The sequence below is a fragment of the Citrus sinensis genome, chromosome 8 (assembly GCF_022201045.2).
Source record: "Citrus sinensis cultivar Valencia sweet orange chromosome 8, DVS_A1.0, whole genome shotgun sequence".
Lineage (NCBI taxonomy): Eukaryota > Viridiplantae > Streptophyta > Magnoliopsida > Sapindales > Rutaceae > Citrus > Citrus sinensis.
The window spans coordinates 19,182,467-19,202,891 of NC_068563.1; the positions used below are offsets into that span (position 1 = coordinate 19,182,467).

Sequence of the window (20,425 nt, forward strand, 5' to 3'; positions counted from 1 at the left end):
TCATTTTAGATTTGCTTGATAATTTGTTTTAGAAACAAATAATTTTTAGAATCCCAATTCACCCCCCTCTTGGATTGCACACTTGTATTTCAGTTTCAAAATCATAGTGTGGGCAAATGTTAAATAACTTCTTGCATCTATCTCAACATTGGTAAATGGTTTCTCCTGGCTTTTGAATGAAAGTAGTGATTTATCTTTTGAAAAAATTTGTTTTGTGGCATAGAAAGAATTTTTTAAAAAATTTTACTTGCATTTCATCACAAGTTTTGATAGATCCTGATCGAAGATTTTGTAGCCAAGTTTTAACTTTTCCCTTTGATGAAAAAGAAAAAAAACTTAAGTCTTGTTATGTTCATGCTACAGTTTTGATCAATATAAGTGCTACAAACTTCCTTAAATTCTCTAAAATGCAGGTATGGATTTTTAGACTCAAAATCATGAAAAGTAGGTAGAAGTTGAGTGATACTAGATTTGAAATTAAAATGAGATGCATCAAGAGAAAAAAAAAACCTATGCATGATGGTGCCCTTATTTTAATAAGATACATGAAAATTCTAAGTGTCCTAAACTATTCATGAAGATTTTGCAAGGCTTGGTTATTTCTATGATTTGAAAAGTGATCAAATTCAATATCGGCCATGTCTAAGGGTGGTGAAGGTGATCTCTTTGTCAATCTACCACTTTCTAAACAACACAAACGTCACATACAATGTGTGTGTGTGTGTCAAATTAAATTAAGAAAATAATGTATAAACAAATGAATAATGCATAAAACACTAAAAGAAAATTGCACAAACAAAAATGAAATGAAAATTAAATAAGTAAATAAAATAAATGTACAGAAATAAAAAATGTGAAAAAATAAATAAACTGAAAATTCATTAACTGAAATTAAATTAATAGGCAGTTAAATTGATCATATAAATAAAAAATAAAAAAAATGAAATTGTAAAAAAAAAAAAAAGAAGGAAAGGAATGCTTACCTCCAGTTGTGGACTTTTCCTTTTCTTTCTTTAACAACTTTTAAGGATTACCGACTGATTAGATAATTAATTTAATTTTTGGGCCTTATTCATAAATCTAAAAGTCCAAGTCCATGGTCATCATTTCTACAAAGTCCAAAGGTTCAAGTTCATTTAGTCTTTGGGTCAAAACATCATAATGAGTTATAGTCCAAACATCCAAGTTCCAATTCGATTTAGGAAGTGATTTGCAAAAGCTTCTGGGTCAAAATGATGTTTTTCATAAATTTTATACTAAAATTTCAAGAGAAAAGGGGCATTAACTGAAGTTTTACAAAAAAAAAATGACAAAGATAGAAACGAACGGCAAACATAAAGACAAACTGATACCAAATTTAGAAAATTTCCCAACAACAACATCAAAAACTTGACACAACTCAAAAATATTATTTACTCCTAAATATAAGAGTGTTTAGTCATAATATAACCCAATAAGTTCAGGGTCGAGCTACATGGAATTTATAATCTAATAGTCAATTATTAAAAAATAAGTGTTGAAAAAGAAATTAATAAGAACTAATCCAATATAATGCTAAAGTTACGGAATCCACTTTAGAGTTTCAAATTATGATCATAACACTCTCTCATATTTATATTTTGCATTTCTTTTGCCAGTTATTTATTATACCATTTAATTTTTAACTAACCATTTGTGTGTATAAATATGGGATAAATACCTAATGTGCCACAACTATATTGGAGTGTCAACATTATGTCAATATACCATATAACTTCAAGAGATCTAAATCTATAAATTAATATGATATAAACTTTAAGACTCACCTTGAGAGAGTAATTAATTCAATAATTTGAATTCTTGTACTTCACATTTTACCTCAGCTTAGAAAATTAACCACTTGTATTGATAAACAAAGCACTCATTTTATTAAACAAACTTTTGAATTATATTACAAGAAAATTAACTACACAAAAGAAAAAATATTTTTTAAACTTCAATCTTCAGCTCTTTTTCTCCTCTTGTCTCCGTCCCTCTCATACTTCGTCTCTTTGTGTTTTATAGGCAACAAACTCCATCTTCTTTTATTTTATTATTATTTAATTTTTTGTTACTTATCTATTTGCATAGAAATGAGTATACTTGACGATCATGATAATAGATGGCTAACTCCCCTTTTCTTAAAATTTTTTATTAATTACATTTTCTCATAGTGCATTCCAGATGGCGCTAGCAATTTATCTTTCTTGTTTTCCACTTTCGATTCCAATTCTCTCTTTATTTTTGAAATATTTATAATACAAAATTAACATACAACAAATTAATTTAACATAAAAATTTATTAGGGGAACATTATGATAATTTATAAATTATAAGCGCATTAATCAACATTGTAAGTGAAAAATTGATAATTTTAACTGTATTAAATGCACACTTTTTAGTGTCAATCAATATTCATGTTATAAGCTTATAATCGTGTCGAGGTGGTCCAACATAGATACAATGTAATTATTTATTGTCCCATGTTATGTCAACCCATTTATAATCATGTCAACATTTATTAACACGAATATTGAAAAGCTATGTTGCATTAGTGTTGTGTAATTGTGTCATAGCCTATTTTGTCAACCTCTAATATTTTCCATCTTATCAAATTACATAAATTGTTAATTCAGGAAGTATACTTCAACTATATGTGTGTTATGTCAATTGATTGGTCTTTTTATATTTGTAGCTTTGCCTTTAGTGGGAAGTTTGCAGTAGAAAGTAGTTTAATTGATATTGATGATGAGAAATAATTTAAAGATATGCCAAATTCTATTATGGATATTTCAAACATCTTAATCTCTTGTCATAACATTTCATAATTATTTGTTAATTCAAAGTATGTGGTTTGTTATCATCAAAATCAACATTTATAGTCATATAGGCTAACAAAGAGAACCTTGCTCTGATACCAAATGAAATACTAGTTATGCAACCCAAGAGGGGGGTAAATTAAGATTTTAAAACTTAAGCTAAACAAACCACACAACAATTCAATCTATTGCCTTAATGAAATAAAAAATAATAAATTTAATAAAGACAATAATAAATTTAATAAAGACAATAATAAAAGAGTAAAGGAAGATAGTGTAAATACAATGATTTTTACGTGGTTCGACCAATCGTGCCTACATCTATACCTCCAAGCTCACCGAGCTTGAGAATTTCACTAAGCAAGCCTCCAAGCCTTCAACCACTCTTACAATTGACTTCCAAAGTGTCAATAAGCCTTTACATCAAGAGATTATTCTCAATCTCTTAACACAAGTGTATCCCAACACTTACAATCACTCAAAGATAAAGATTACAAATGAAATTTTCTCTCGCACAATATGTTTGATTACAAATGATAGTTCAAATGTGTGAATGAAATGATATAAAATCAAGTTTAAAACTCAATAATAGTTGTGTACTCAATAACAAGCTCAATGATAATCGTTGGATTACTTTTTGTTTGAATTTGATTGGGCCATTTTATAGATGGAGCTGAAAACTAGTCGTTGTTGACTTTCTACACACAGTCAGATTGCCGTTTTGACTTGAGTAAGTGACCGTTATGCCATTAAATTGTTGGATCGCCGTTATCAAGATATCGGATTACCGTTATCACTCCAGAATCTTGTCCAAAATATCATTCAGTCGTTTGACATAAATGGTTTACTATTTGCAAGATGATTGCTCTCTTGATTGTTATCCGTTTACCGTTATCAATAAACGGTTTGCCGTTATCTAAAATTTGCTCTTTGGAATGCAATCGGTTTACCGTTATCTGAGATTTACTCTCTGGAATGCAATCAGTGTACTGTTATCAATAAATGGTTTGCCGTCATCTAGAAACTTACTTTCTGAAATGTAATTGATTTGCCGTTTTCTATAAATGGTTAGCCGTTTATTTCCAGGAGGTTTTTCTATACTTTGAATATTATACGGCTTTAAAAAAATTGATCCAATTAAGAAATTTTCAAACTTATCAATTTAAAACATGTTTGCTATTATCAAAATCATTATTACGAATACAAATAAGTTAACAAAATCTTAATGACTTTTACAATGGCTTAGTAGCATTTATTAACCATTCAATTAAGAATCGTTTCATTCCATTCTTAGCATTAAAACTCCTTATTTGTGCTCCTATTACGAATGGATTACTTGATCTTTTGCAAGCGAAATAGAGCCAAATCCCAGGATTTTAGCTTTGGATTGATTGACTAATAATAATAGCAGTAGCCCTAGTAAAAAGTGAAAATTAGATTTAACTCTCCGTTTGTAAATATTTTCAAGCAATGGTCAAGTAATGTCTTCTAAAATCTACCTCTTTCCTTTATGACATTGAGGACAATTTCTCCTTCAGGTTGGGTAGAAGGAATAGTTGAAAAATTATGGAATATCTCAAGCTTGTGATGTTTTTACTAATTTTTATTGTAAAGACTAACTTTGGATAAATTTGAATTGAAAATAGTTGATTATAGAGTGCAGTGGCTCTAGAAATGCATTTTTTTAGACTCGGAGTTTATTTATCTAAAGAAAAATAGTTTTCCAACATTTTTTTTTTAATCTTTACAACCTTCTTTTAAGCTTTTGGTACCAATTCAAATGTGGTCTTTGTAACTTCTTTTTTTATTATGTTTTCTTTATTTTATTTTTTTCTCCTTCTTGCATGTATATCTTTAGATTATAAAATGTTGAAGACAATGTTTAGAATAGGTTTGGGGTGAGGTGTCTTAATAAAAAATAAAAAAAAAATTTAAGGCATTTTGTGTGATCTTTTTAGCATTGAATGACATGATGATTTTTAAATTTTGGTTTTTATATTATCTTTGGCTTTGAGTTATGTTACACCGTGTTTGCCCCTTTGCATGTTGATTTTGGTGACAAGTGTAAATTGAGAGATTTGATAGTTAAATTGATTGAGCTATTTGAAGAAAAGTAATTGTAAGTTTCAAGTGAGTTTTTGAGCCTATTATCTTTCGTAGGGGTGTTCGCGGATCGAATTTTACGGATTGGACATCAATCCATATTCGATCCATGATTTTGCGGATTATAATTTTTCAATCCAATTCAATCCAAATCCAATCCATACATCTGCGGATCGGATGCGGATTTGACTCAATCCATATCCAATCCATATGTCTGCGGATCGGATGCGGATTTGACTCAATACATATGCAATCCACTATTTTGCGCATTAGTTTTCGAATTAAAAATTTTTAGTTCTCTCCAACTAATGAAATAAAAAAAATCTAATATAAAAATAATTTTGCTACCAATTAAATTTAAAATTGAATAAAATTTAAATAAATTAATTGTTTAAATAAAGCAAAAATAATACATTTAAAGTTTCAAAATATAACACATCGAGACTAATTATTCAAATAAAGCTACAATAATACGTTCAAAGTTTCAAAATATAACAGATCAAGCTTAATTGTTCAAATAAAGTTACAATAATACGTTAATATAACACCGAAATTAATTGTTCAAATAAAGCCACAATTAATTGAAATGGCGAAGTTTCGGAAACCAAACATAGTCTGATCCTTCACCAGAGCTGTTGCGCCTGTCGAAAAGTGGTGATTACGGAGCCATCCACAATGGGAACCAACAGAAGTCGTACGGGTGGCGATCTTGAAGGTTGTGATAGTGAAATTGTTCAACTGAAACCAGTGAATCTGAAGTGGCTCAATAGACTTGGGAAAGAAGATGACTTGCTCTCGTCGAAATCGCACAGCCAATGTTCTTTAAATCCGTGTCGAGAGTGTATCCAACCAGTATTGAGTGTTGCTAGTGTGTGTGACGGCGGGGAAGCTTAGCATTTTTTGTTTACAAATTGTTGGTGACTTGACGTTATGTTACTTTGCTTTTGCTAGTGCGTGTAACTTTCCTTTTATTTTGTTTTACAATTTTTACAAGTTATATTTGTATATTTGATTATTTAATTATTTTTCATTTTATATTATTATTGGGTAATCGGTAAGATATGTTATAATGCTTAGTAACTATGTAATGTCACATTATAATTTTTAATTAAATTTATAATAATTTTTTAATTATATATATGTATATATATATATATTTTGCGGATTCACAGATTTCTGCGGATTTACAGAAGTAAATCCATATCCAATCCATCAACTGCGGATTTTTAAATTTTCAATCCATATACAATCCACCAATCCACAGATCGGATTCAGCAGATCGGACGGATTGAGCGGATCAGATTGGATTCTGAACACCCCTAATTTTTCGAGAGTAACCATTTTTACCTATATAACTTAGTAATTTATTATTTTTTACAAGAGCTCTATGTTCTCTTTAGAGTCAACCAATAAATAAAAAATTTGTGTAGCTGCATCTGAAAGTATATCGAACTGGTAAATATGAAATACTTGAGTTCTAAAAGATGACAGAAACGCTATTTTTTATTTGTTTGAGCCTTTTCTAGCCATTCTTATTGTAAAATATCTATATAAACTTTTTCTTTAGTAACCTATCATTCTATCCCACTCTAATGTGAAGTATCACCTTATGCTTAATGTTTACCACTACCCAATTATGTTTGGAAAAGTACGGATGTTTATGTATTCATGAAAATGGTGCAATATGAATAAATAAATAAATAATATTATAAAAAAGATATAAAAAAAAGTACCTTACAATCTGTAAAAGATCTATATTTTTCAAACATATATTTTGTTTTTCCTATTATCTCTTCTTTGTTAGCCATATCCCTAACCTATATTACGTTCCAGTAAAAATTCTTCTTGATTTTGGATAACTATAAATCCTTCTTGATTTTAGATAACTATAATATGAGGTAGAAGTTGGTAATATAGACTAAAAGGTGTGGTGATACATAAAAATGAATACAAATAATATTATTGGTTTGATTATTAATTCTTTTGACTTGAGATCATATTATTTTTTAACTATGGGCATTATTCTTTCACATTGGTGAGTAGGGGTGGGCATTTTACCCGATCCGACCCGACCCGACCCGACCCGATAAATTTCGGGTTCGGGTCGGATCGGGTCGGGATTGAAACCCGATCGGATTGAAACTTACAAACCCGATCGGGTTGTGATCGGTTCGGGTCAAACCCGACCCGATCCGAATACCCGATCGGGTTCCCAAAAAAAAAAAATTTTTGATTTCTGGCATGTGTCTGTACTCCTTATTGAGCATATTTCCCTCTCCATTCTCCAACAGCAATCGAATCACACCAATAACCAATCCAAAAAGTTAGCAGCCATTCTGTCAAAATTCTTCTCAGAGACATTTTAAATTTTAATAAAGAAAATAAAGTTGCCTTAGATGGCATTTTGCAAGTGCAATGATGACTGAAGCAATCCTCACCCTTTTCTGTTTTTGTCCAATTTAATCATTCAAAAGAGATCTTATCATCTACCCAACGCCAAGCAATTGATAAATTTCGAGCATTTGACAAATTGTTTAAGAACAGAACAATTTCTTTTTGGAGGAAAAGAAAAAAAAAACAAAAAGGGGAGAGACCGAGAGAGGATGAGAAAGAAACAAAGAAAGAAATTTGTCACGGGAAACAAATTTGAATTTGTCATGCTGCTGCACAGCACACACACAGAACACTAGAACAGAAGTCACAAGCTGCCAGCCACTGAGCCACACACACATAGTCACATACGCTGCTGCACACATAGAACTATAGAAGCCACAAGCTGCACACTGCACAGCACACACAAGTCACAAGCTGCACAGCACACACACTGACACTGTGACACACACGCTGCAAGTGCACAGCACACACGCTGCCTGTCAGCCACAACTTCACAAATCACAAACACAAACACAAACAATGAAACAACTGAACAAGGCAGCCGCAACCCGCAACCCGCAAGTCTGCAACCAGCCACCACAAGACGCGATCTGTTGCTGCCAACTGCTGAAATCACGATCTGTTGCTGCCAAGTGAAGTCGCGACCAGCTGCTGCCAAGTCAAACCCGTCCAGCCGTGAGTCGTGAGCCGCCCGCATCTCCGAGATCTGCTGCTGCCAACTCCCAAGTGAAGCCGCGATCTGCTGCCAAGTGAAATCCCGTCCGTCCAGCCGTGAGCCGTGGCCACCGATCTGCTGCTTGAAGGCCGAATCCTCTCCACCCGAACCCGATTTTGAAGCTTTCCGGTTTCCACCTTCCACTTTCAAGCTTCAAGCCTTCAACCTTTTGACCCGTTTCCTAAGTGTTTCCTGTTTCGTTTCATGGTATATATACACTATATAATTAATTAATTATATATGCTAAATAGTTTATTATGTAATTTAGTAATTGTTTATTATTTAATTATTGTAATGAACGAATTATGTATTTATAAATATTAGTAATAAAATCAAGGAAATTTTATTAATTATTGAGCTCATCAGAAATTATTTTTTTTCATATATAAAAAGGAATTGTCGATTGGTGGGTTTTGTTAATTGATAATTGATAATTGTTAATAATTGTTAATAATAGTTAATAATTGAAATAATATTAATTGATCATTGTTAATAATTGTTAACAATAATTAATAATTAATTTTTTTATGAATAAATTAGTACATTAGGTAGATTAAATATTAAAATTAAGTATTATGTTGTATATGTTTTATAATTATAATGTGTTTATGTTATGTAATTATGTGTACTTGTGCAGTAGCTTCAAGCTTTCAACCCTAAACAAATTAATAAATTCAATTAATATTATATTATATGTTAATCATCCGTTAAGTTGTTAAGTACAAGTAACTTGAACTTGAAATTAAAAGATTTAATTTATAATAAAAAATAAGATATAGATAGACAAATAATATCATATTATTTATTATGGGGAATGGGTAATTGGATATTATATATTATATTAAAATTAAGTATCATGAATTTCTTACTTTTTGTTTATGGAGCATGAACAACTTGAATTGAAATTACTAATTTTTGTTTATGGATTATGTTAATAATATTTATGTGTTTTGATTTTTGAATTAATAATAACATTTTCTTTTCTTTTTTTAGTTGAAAATTAGTAAAAATGACTACAATTAAGAAAAATGTCTTAAAACTTTCATAAAAACTACAATAATAGGAAAAAAAAGAGCTCAAAATTGTATTAACCGAATTTGACCCGAATTGACCCGAATAGACCCGACCCGAATTGACCCGATTTCAACCGACCCGAACTGACCCGAATTGACCCGAACTCAATCCAACCCAATTTAAATCCAACCCGATCCAACCCGAACATAACCCGAATTATTGACCCGACCCGAACCGACCCGAACTATGTTCGGGTCGGTTCGGGTCGGGTCAATAATTCGGGTTATGTTCGGGTTGGTTCTTGTCTAACCCGAACAACCCGAAACCCGATCGGGTTGACCCGAACCCGACCCGAACCCGATTTTGCCCACCCCTATTGGTGAGAGTGCGCAATATTATTTTTCTATTATTTACTCTCAATTTACCATTGCTTAAAATGACTATTTTTATCGGGGTTTATTTTCTTTTGAGAGTATTACTCTTACTCGTGAGATTTGATATTTAACATGTCATTCTTGAAAGTGACTTGATTAATGTAATAATTGATCATTTTGAATGACTTTACTTGATTGCTTTGTGTGAATGGTTGATGTGAGATTAATATTTTTTTAGGCCAAAGATAATACTTATATTTTTATTTAATTATTGTCATTAATTTGATTAAAGAAATAAACATAATGCCCTAAAAAAATATCTCCATTTGGATTTGAAATTTACTAGATATTATTGCTTTAATTGTAGGGTATACCAATAAGTTGGTTGAGAGATGTAATTAACACTAGAAAATGTATATTAAATAAACATTAAAATTATCATTTTTCACTTATAATGTCGACTGATGCGCTTATAACTTATAAATTATCTTAATACTCCCGTAATATAATTTTATGCTAGGTACGTAAATTTTATCTTAATTTTATATTATAGATATATTTTAAGAATAAATAAAAAATCAAAGCCGAAAGTAGAAGAAAAAGAAGATGTATTGCATTCAAATAAAAAATAAAAAAATAAAAGTGGAGCCACTTTGTCTATTCATAGTCAACTAGCAGCGGCTGCCACTTAACTATCAATAATTACAATAAACAACTAATAAAAAATTAAATAATAATAAAATAACAAAAGATGAGGAATAAGCAAGAGGTGCATATAAAAAGGTGGCAAGAGTGGAATTGGACAAGAGGGGAGAAAACGGGGTGCTTGAGAATAAAGAGAAAGAGCAGAATTAGAGAGAAGGCGAATAAATACAGAAGAGGGGTGAGAAACGAAATGCTAAGTTTCCAAATTTTCTTCTCTTTTCTTTTGTATTTAATTTTCTTGTAATTTATTTTGGCATTTCGAGTTCTAATTCATATATAAATTTAGTTTTATTTCTAATTTTAGTTATTTTAATTTTAATTATGCATAATTTAAATTCAACAATTATTTTTATTTTAATTATGCTTAGCTAAATAATAATAGCTAGAGTAAGGTGAAACTCTTAATAGAAGAGTATGATTTAACAAATTCTATTTTTAATTATATAAATTAAATTATTTTTATTTAATTTTATCCATAATTTATATTTTAAAATTTTGATTTATTGTAGACAAATAAGAAAGTTTGGTACAATAGATTTTGAATATCTTAGTATAAAATATGACAAAATAGTATTTTGACTTTTTATCGACAAATTTAATTTTGACACATTAAGTACTTAATTTATAATAAAATTAATGGGATAATAATGATAATTTGTACAATTGATATTTTGGGCAATAAACAAAATAAAAAGAAAAGAATTTATTAAATTATATCCATAGTCCTAACTAATTTATTTCCATAATTTCACTTAAATTGAATATTGTGTATTTAAATTATATTTTTAGCTCTTGGATAGTTTAAAGTTAATTAACAAATTAAATCTTTTCCCTTTATATAAATCTCGGACTCACTGAATTACGAATTACATTATAAGTAGAAACTCTTATACTTGAGGGTAATTAATACTTTTGAGTGGTGTTAGTATAGTATCATCACTCTCTTTAGATTCAGTTATGGTTGCAGGTTAGCAAATTGAAGAAATTGAAAAATAAATGCTTTTTGTTGACAAGTGTTTTTATGATGTATCTTTCAACTACTGTAGTACGACTCGTTTTTTTTTTTTAAACTGACTATGACATCAGATTATCACTTATATTTACATGAGATTATTACTAGGATTAATTTACATATATTTATATGAAACATTGCTTAGATTTTACCTTCTCTAATAGTTGAGAAATGTTTACTCTACTCACATTAATAAAGGGAGAAGACTGACCTTCACTCAATTATAAGTTATAATTGAGGAAGGACTTGAGCCCCATAATACTTTTGTGAGGGTTTGAGTTGTGAGGGCAGCAACCCAACCACTTGGCTAAAGGCTGAATGACACAATAGTACGACTCTGATTATAGTTGTGTAAGATGAAAATTATATATTTGCATTTATATAGTTTTGGCAACATATTTTAACAAGATTAGTCAAAATTTTCAAATTGCTAGATTTTGCAGCAATGAACATATTTTTTTTTTAAAGAGTGACTTTCGACTTAGTACTCATATCAATACTATTCAATTGTCATCCCCAATGCATGTCTACAAATTCAGTGGCAATATTTAGTTTTGACTATCTCCTTAAACACTGGAAAAATAATAAATACGGTTTATATACAACTTGATCTATAAAACAACTATCACCATTGTTAAAGTTTATATCATTACATATCATTCATTTAACTCAATCTAGTACAGAAGGGCTATAGATGCTTGGACTGTTCATGATGAGTATGTATATATAGCAATAAACATAATCTTTGATGAGAACGACTTCTTTTATGATAGTGATCCTTCTTTAGTGCTCAAAAGGTGCTTCGTGGCCAACACACATCATAAAGCTACATGCAATTTCTCTTTCTGGTTTCTGTATCATCAGATTTTGACTTGGCTCACAGTGATCTGCTACTAGTTCTAATACAAAGATATAACCTAACATTCATCTGCCAGTAAAGACTCATTGCGTATAAATAACAAAATAAAAAGTCCCATCAACGCATATTAAGCACAAGAACCCAGGAACCTACTCCTAAAAATAGTCAAAAGCACAACAATTAAGACGATGTTAAGCTTGGCAATCAGCCGTTTATGGGATTTCAAATAAGAAAAATCCAAAAATTGACCATTTGAATCCGATTTTGCCCTTATTTTTCTCTCTATCACGTCATGACTGCGGTACCATAAACACTATTTTGTCCGATTTTGCCATTATATGCATAACAATTATTTTATTAAAAGTTTTAACGTAAATTTTAAACCATTCATCTCATGTAATCTTGTGATAGAGTTGTATAAATTTGATATCATTAAATGCTATTTTGATTTTAAATCTTTAATATTGAAATGCATAAAATCAATAGTTCAAAGTTTATGTTAACATTTTAAGAAAAATAATTAAAATAGCCTAATGTCCAATAATAAGAATAATAATAAAAATGAGGGCATCCTAATTTAAAAAAAGTGAGTATGTCAATCACAGACAAGAATAATAATAATAATGAGGGCATCTTATTTTTTAAAAAAGTGAGTATGTCACTTACAAACCAAAAAAATATAGATTTTAATGTACTAATAGATAAAAAAAAATATAATTTTTAATGTATTAAAATATGTGTTCTTTTATATTATATACATACAGACATGTTAAACCGTGCAATTTAATAACTAATATATTTTAACTTTATTAAACTACGCCATTTAATAGCGCGTTTGCATTAAAAAAAAAAAAGAGAAAGCACACATGTATGTATGTAAAAAAAGTTCTACAAAGTACAAGAATTGATTTATATTATTTCTCAATTATATCATTTTGAAAAATAATTATCAACACTTGTGAATGACCAAAAAAAAAGTTAATTAAATAATAATAAAAATATAAACACATAAAAAAAATTTTCTGATATAAAAAGAGATCTTTTCCTCATTACGTGCCAGAACGGCGAATATGGATTCATGCGGGCCCAATCCCGATAAACAGGCCCATAACCAGAAATCCATCGACTTCCCAAATCGCAACAACCCGTTAAACATTGTATAAACAAAACACATTCCGAACTAACAATATTTCAAAAAAAAAAATACCAAATTTATCGGTGCTAGATGAACGGGTTTCACATTTGATGTAAGAAGTATCAAAATCAAATGATAAAATAGAAGTGGGTTTGTTTCTGTTTCTGTAAACGAAGCAATGGACTCTGTATTATCAGCTAATGACAAGCAGAGCATGGTCTCTTCTTTCCTCGAGATCGCCGTTGGCCAAACTGCTGAGACTGCTGTTCAGTTTTTGCAGGTAATCTAAGTGTTTCAGTTGGTGACTTGCTGCCGGGGTTGTTTTCAAATTTTGATTTTGCAATTGACTCAGCAATTTTTTTTTTCAAATTATTTGCAAAGACTTGGGGAAATGGTTATTGCATCTATCTTGTTTCATTGTTAAGATCTATGTCACAAAGTCACTATTATAGTTCAGTTTGCAACTAACTGTTTGTAGTGATTACCATCTATTGAAAAGTTTCAATTTTTTTATTTTTATATTTTAATCTTAGGAAGTTGTTTGGTTATAGTAATTTTGAGCTGCATAATCTATGTTATTGTGTGAGGCATCTATTGATGTGTCTTTGGAACGCGGTTGTTGAATATTGTGGAGAACAGGCCACAAGTTGGAAGCTTGACGAAGCCATTCAGCTGTTTTATGTGGGTAATGAAAGTGGGGCGATTGCATCAGCTTCACGGTCTCCTGCGGAAGAAATTGCTAATCCAGGGCCTGAAGAGAATTCTGTGTAAGATAGTTTGTCGTATATCATCTGGTTTCTTGGTGTTTATCTACTAGTTTGTCTTTGACATTAGCTTCCGTTAAATGTTCCAGAACTGCTGGACAGGAGATTGGAGATGAAGTTCGTGCTCCACTACCGGTTGTAAGGGATACTCTTTATGATGATGCAATGTTTTATGCGTATGTTTTTTTTTTCCCACAATTTTTTCATTTGTTTCTTTAACTGAATTGGATTTATATGATTTCAGTTACATGTTTGGTTAGTTTTTCTGTCACTTCCAGTTGGGTAGAGCCAAAAATGCGATTTTTTTAATCTTATTTCTTTATTCATTTGTTTTTATGGAGGGCAATTTGATATATATTGTGTCAGGCCTTTTATTCTCTGATTGGTGATTTCTTTGTCTTTATCTAGAGGGTCAGGAGCAAGATACCCGCACCATGAACCAAGTTCATTGATTGCATTCCGGAATTTTGATGAGGAAATGAAACGTCCTGGGGTTTGGGAATCTGAACAAGGTGCTGCATCTACTGCAGACTCTTCACGGGATAATCTTGCTTCTTTGTACCGTCCTCCATTCCATCTGATGTTCAATGGCTCATTTGAAAAGGTATCTGTGCTCCTTATTAGGTTTCCAGAAATGGGAATGTAATTACAGAATTACTTTATTTGAAGGACCATAATCCAATTTTTGAGCATTAATTAGCCAAGAAGTATTAATAACTTTATGAAATATAGGATTTCAATGATTGGTTATCCCAGTGATGAATAGAATTACATTTCTGGAATGCAGTCTCGTTGAAGAGTCTGGGATTTCTTCCCGGAACTGCCTTTGAATGGATTTGCTGTTTTCTCTATTTTCTGAGGAAAGTGGGGAGCTAGAACTTTGTCCGTTTTCCTATTCTTTTCTCCCTTGCTTCTCTGTATTATGTGTCAACGTACATGTAACACACTCTCTTTGCTACGTCACTCTTCTCCAAAGCAGTTAGTATTGACCCTTTTGTTGCTTCAGTTTTTCCTTGCTATTAATCGTTACATTTCTTTTAAAACTCAACCATTCAGTTCTTTTACTCTGTCATTCAACCGTAGTTCAAGCTCAGCCAGATTTATAAAATCTTGTGATTCATATGCTGACATATCAGGATTTTGAACTTCTGATAGTCTGTGATCTGAGAAACCTTTTACTTGTGTTTTGTTATTTCTCTTAACCTTGAGCTACTTGGAAAGCATTGTGGAATAACTGTTACTGCACTGGATAGTTCCTCAGTTTCGTATTGGGTTTAGTGGTCAGTTGAATCTGATGGCTTGAAGTCTGATTATCTCTTATCCATTCTGGAAAGCATTTTAGTATTTGTTTTCCGGAAAAGAAATAATATGGAAGATTAACCAAATGGATGATCGACAAATTTGAGGTTGTTTTAATAATTAATTAAATTAGTAAACTGATAAGAAAACTTGATGTTCAATCTTGATCTGTCTTTTTGCTTGATGCTAGGCTCTGCTTGTCTAGCTGTGTTATGTGAACCAAAATTTAAGTTGAAGTTCTATATTTGTAAATCCAGGCAAAAGATGCTGCTTCTGTTCAGGACAAATGGCTCCTTGTGAACTTGCAATCTACAAAGGAGTTTAGTTCTCATATGGTAGTGCACTGTTTCTCTTGGCTTCCTTAAGTCGAACTGTATCTTTATGCTGAAACTTATTAATGTTATATATTTTGTTCTCTGAAGCTTAATAGGGATACATGGGCAAATGAAGCTGTTTCCCAAACTATTAGTACAAACTTTATCTTCTGGCAGGTTGGTATGACGTTTAAAGTTTTTATTGACTTTAGATACTGTTGTTTCCTTATATGAATAGGTTGACTTGATAGATGCTGCAAATTCTTCTAGTGCTGCATATGGAAGACCTGAAAAACTTCGGATATAATGCTACTAACACAACATACTACATATGCATTTTGAAGCCTTTCTTTTTCAATTCAATAGTTTACCCATTTACGTTTTCTTACAGTGTATCACATAGTGTGGTCTGTAGTAGTTTTTTTGTTGTCTTCTTAATCTGATTTTCAGTTTCAGCTGTCACTGAAAAGCTTTTTCTGGGAAAAGTTAACCCGATCCACAATTGGTTTAATTAGTTAGCAGATTTCCCTCTTATCACCTATAAGTTAAAGTACTGACAAACTACTGAGGATGGTAAATATTGAACTAATTAAAAATTTCTTTCAGATATACTTCAAATCATCTAGAAATGCACTAGTCATTATTTGAAAAATCTCTAACATGTTCGCAGTGTCACTTAAGGCCATTTTTTTGAATCCTTTTGGAGCAAATGGCTTCCTAATAGACATGGTTGTTGTTTAAGTTTTTGTGTCCCGGTTTTAATTGCTGTTTGGCATGGATGTGGAAATTCTGTATCAATATCTGCTTTGCATGGCTGATTTTTGGTTTTGGCTTTAGGTGTATGATGATACGAGTGAGGGCAAGAAAGTTTGCACCTATTATAAATTGGATTCTATTCCTGTAGTGCTTGTCGTTGACCCAATCACAGGCCAAAAAATGCGTTCATGGTGTGGAATGGTTCAACCAGAGAGTTTGCTTGAGGTATATGCCTTTGCTTGAGGTATATGCCAACTATGTATATCATTGTTGCAGATTAAAATAGTTTAGTAAAGGTGAATCACTTATGGAAAAATGGGTTAGGCAATGTTGGATAAATTAATGTTGATCTGCATGATGACCTTTTAGTGCATTGCCTTATTCATTGCTTTGCTGATACCAGTAAACATATTTATAATTTTAGGATCTAGTACCTTTCATGGATGGTGGCCCGAGGGAACAACATGCAAAAGTGTCTCATAAACGTCCAAGAGGAAGTTCTACAACTCCTCAACAAAAAAATAAGGGTAAACTACAATTGCTTTCTTCAGCCATGTTACTGATAAATCTAACATCTGCATAAGATGACAATAGAGGACTGGTGAAAGGCGATTTGTTATTCTTGCAATTTATTGTGCAAAGCCTCTATGTAGCTTAGTGATTACTATTATTCAAGAGGATTTTGTAATTAAAATCTAGCTTCCCTTGAGGTGAGAAATTATGCTGGAATTATTAAAGTTTATTTTGAATTTGACATCTTGACTTGTAATGTGAGTGAAAAATATCTCAGAATTTGCAAATTGCATACTGAAGTTATCAAAAGCTACTTTCTCAAAGATGGCATTTCCCTATAGTTGGGCATACGCATTGGGTTTGTTTGGAAACTCAGTATTATTTACAATTGGTGCATTTTGATAAGGCTCCCTATGTTTCTATTCTGCTTATGGTAGAAATATTGTTTATTTTGTTTTTGCAAACCCTGGACAAAGTACAATATTTTTTCTTTCTGAAGTTTCTTTATATGTTGTATGATGTTATGGTGTCTTGTTGAAACACTCTCAAGCAAAGTTGCAGTGTTAGAAGTCTCTTTTTTTAAAAAAAAATTTTTTCACTATGTTTTTGTCTTGCGGAGTGCATTGGTTGGTTCCTGCAGCTCAGAAGTGATGCACACTTCTAATTGTTTAAACCAAGAAGTTTTACATTGATTCTCTCAAACACCTGAATCTTAAAGCTGCAATGGAGTTGTTGGAGTAATTCTGGAATGATATTAGTGTTAGCAATTTTTCAGGTTTGGAGGTGTCTGAAAGTGCTTCTTGCAGTTCTGTAATTTATGGCACTTGTTAATTATCTTAAAAACATTTGGTCAATTCTTTTGGAAGAATTATATGTTGTGGTTACATTTCAATATCTCAGCATAGATAAATTCTTGTTATAGCTGTGCGTTTTCAATTCGCATACAGAAATATTAGATTATGTATGTAGTCTACCAGTATTTTCATGTATTATAATCTGGCATTATAAATTGAATCCAGATAAACCCGATATAGAGAATGAGGAATTGCTGCAGGCACTGGCAGCTTCCATGGAAACCATAAAAGATGCCAGTGGAGTATCTTCCAGTGATACAGATGTAGCGAGTACTGACAAGGATGAAGCATCGGCCACTGAGAAGCCTGCATATCCTATACTTCCTGAAGAACCCAAGGTCGATAGAAGCCTCCTTTGCCGGGTCGGAGTTCGTCTCCCTGATGGTCGTAGGATGCAGAGAAATTTCTTGCGTACAGATCCGATACAGGTAAGATATTTGAAATTTAAAATATTTGCTTTTGTGTGGCCTGTTTTTCTCTTCACTCTTTTCTTTGTATTTCATGAATGTGGTTCTCTTTGACATCTTAGCCAAGTAGTGTTGTGAATATTGCATCTTAAGTATATGGTGATTATCTTCTAACTCTTTAAGGTTTTGAGTATGCATTTCGCGTGTCTACTTCTGTTTTCATCATATCATTTTCTGTTGAGGTTGCCATGTATGATTGGTGAAAATGATGCTATGGTTTGCAGTATGTTTTGAGATCAGGGACATGTCTGAAGACATTTTCATGTTGACCTGGCTTTATGCTTAATTGGGTTCTCAAATAAGCTTCTATTGCAACATGATATGGTGCCTTCTGAAGTGAACCCATTGCTGTGAAAGCATCTTAACCCTTTCACACTGAAATCTGACAACTGTTGTGAAAGTAGTCAATCAGTTATATGTGAGCTGCCTACAGTTACTGTCTGCTGCAGTAGTTGATTAATGATTGTAATTCTTTTGTTCATGGTGGCTTCTGCCCCATTTCACTACCAATATTGTTTGGATATTGTCCATTGAATGGTGCTTTTCCTTCTTCAGTTTTGAATTTTCGCCCGGTGCATTCAGTTGCCTCTTTTTTTCTCATTTTTTGTTTTTAGAATATTCTCGTTTCAGCATAAACATTCATCGGCAGGTATGCACTAATTCCTTGCAAGTCTGTTTGCATTAATATCAGCTACCTTGCATAACAAAGGGCAGATAAAGCCTATCCCTTGTGCAAAACCAAATGTTTGCTCTATGTATAATTTCTTAATTTGAGCTTATCCGTGCTGTTTTCTTAGGCTGGTTTTGTTTGACTTGGAAATTGACTGATTATGCATATTGTGTCATAAGCTTGAAAAATATTATTGAGAACCTGCCAGCTGATGTTTGGTGGCATAAATCTGCCTTCTTATTGGATTTCCTTGTTCTGCAGCTACTATGGTCTTACTGCTATTCTCAACTAGAGGGATCTGAGATGAAGCCATTTCGCTTGACGCATGCTATACCAGGGGCAACGAAGTCCCTTGATTATGATAGCAAATTGACTTTCGAGGACTCAGGGCTTGCCAATGCTATGATCTCAGTTACTTGGGAATGAAAATTCATTGTGTCAGGCTGGTGTTTTAACAAGTTTCTTCAACTGCTGGAATCTTGGGCTAAGATTTTTGGCTTTTGTTAATTATATGCTCCTTTTGGTTTCTTCTGTTATGTACTTCCAATCTGCTTTATTTATCATGTATATGCGATTTACATTATGGGGCAAGATTAAGAATCTTCACTTTATGCTGATTCGATTGCTGCTGTGTTCATTGGCCTGAACCTATGAGTCACGTTTGGTGCACCTGTATTAGCGTGTTCTGTACTGTATCAGTCTTTTTAACCCATGTTTGGTGCTACAGAAGAATGCACTGCACTGTACTAAGCAGTCCTTTTGTCCAGGTTAGGGATGACAATGGCACTTATAAATCTGTCCTAACCGCTTATCAAAAACCGTCCGTTGTAGGTAATTTTATTATTTGCGGACGGATTTGGTATTATAAATTTAAATATGTTGCGGATTGCAGGCGGGTTTGCTATTAATAAAAAATTTAGTCGTTATCCGCCAATGATAATTTTATTTTAATTATTTTATTTATTATAAATTTTAATTATTAAAACTACATTAAAAATATTGAATTATAAAATTATATAAAATAAGTTATTGACAATCATTTTTTGGTTTAGACAACCTAATCTTCTTAATTATAAAAATACACAACTGGTATCGTTTGCTTGATTCACATCATTTTTTTTGTAGTATGTAGGGGTGTTCAGAATTTAATTTGATCCGCTCAATCCAGTCGATCCGTTGAATCTTATTTGTATAAATTCGATCCGTGGATTGGATATGGATTAAAAATTTAAAAATCCGCAGTCGATTGATTGGATATGGATTTACTTCTGTAAATCCAATATATATATATAGATATATATATATATATATATATATATATATATATATATAAAATTAAAAAATTATTATAAATTTAATTAAAAAAATTATAAATGTGACATTGCATAGTTACTAAGCACTATAACATATCTTAGCCATTACCCAATAATAATATAAAATAAAAAATAATTAAATAATCAAATACACAAATATAACTTGTAAAAATTATAAAACAAAATAAAAGCAAAGTCACACACACTAGCAAAAGCAAAGTAACATAACGCCAAGTCACCAACAATTTGCAAACAAAAAACCCTAAGCTTTCCCGCCGTCACATACACTAGCAACACTCAATACTAGTTAGATACACTCTCGACACG

At 31.6% G+C, this 20,425-nt stretch overlaps 1 protein-coding gene across 1 annotated transcript; it reads left to right on the top strand.

Annotated features, from left to right (window-relative positions):
• The first annotated feature begins 13,176 nt into the window (after nt 1-13,176).
• Nucleotides 13,177-19,402, top strand: LOC102611052 (plant UBX domain-containing protein 7). Its single transcript, XM_006470820.4, has 10 exons — nt 13,177-13,428; nt 13,788-13,915; nt 14,002-14,088; nt 14,321-14,516; nt 15,469-15,546; nt 15,634-15,702; nt 16,363-16,506; nt 16,706-16,808; nt 17,814-18,076; nt 19,047-19,402. Exons 1-10 carry the CDS (start codon nt 13,327-13,329, stop codon nt 19,209-19,211), a joined length of 1,335 nt encoding a protein of 444 aa, XP_006470883.2. The 5' UTR covers nt 13,177-13,326; the 3' UTR covers nt 19,212-19,402.
• Nucleotides 19,403-20,425: the final 1,023 nt, after the last annotated feature.

Bases quoted from the DNA above. Each gene is read 5' to 3' on its own strand.
- LOC102611052 (XM_006470820.4), top strand. From the start codon at position 13,327: ATGGACTCTGTATTATCAGCTAATGACAAGCAGAGCATGGTCTCTTCT. The intron at 14,089-14,320 runs GTATGTTTTTTT...GTCTTTATCTAG, and splicing joins GATGATGCAATGTTTTATGC to AGGGTCAGGAGCAAGATACC. The intron at 18,077-19,046 runs GTAAGATATTTG...CTTGTTCTGCAG, and splicing joins TGCGTACAGATCCGATACAG to CTACTATGGTCTTACTGCTA.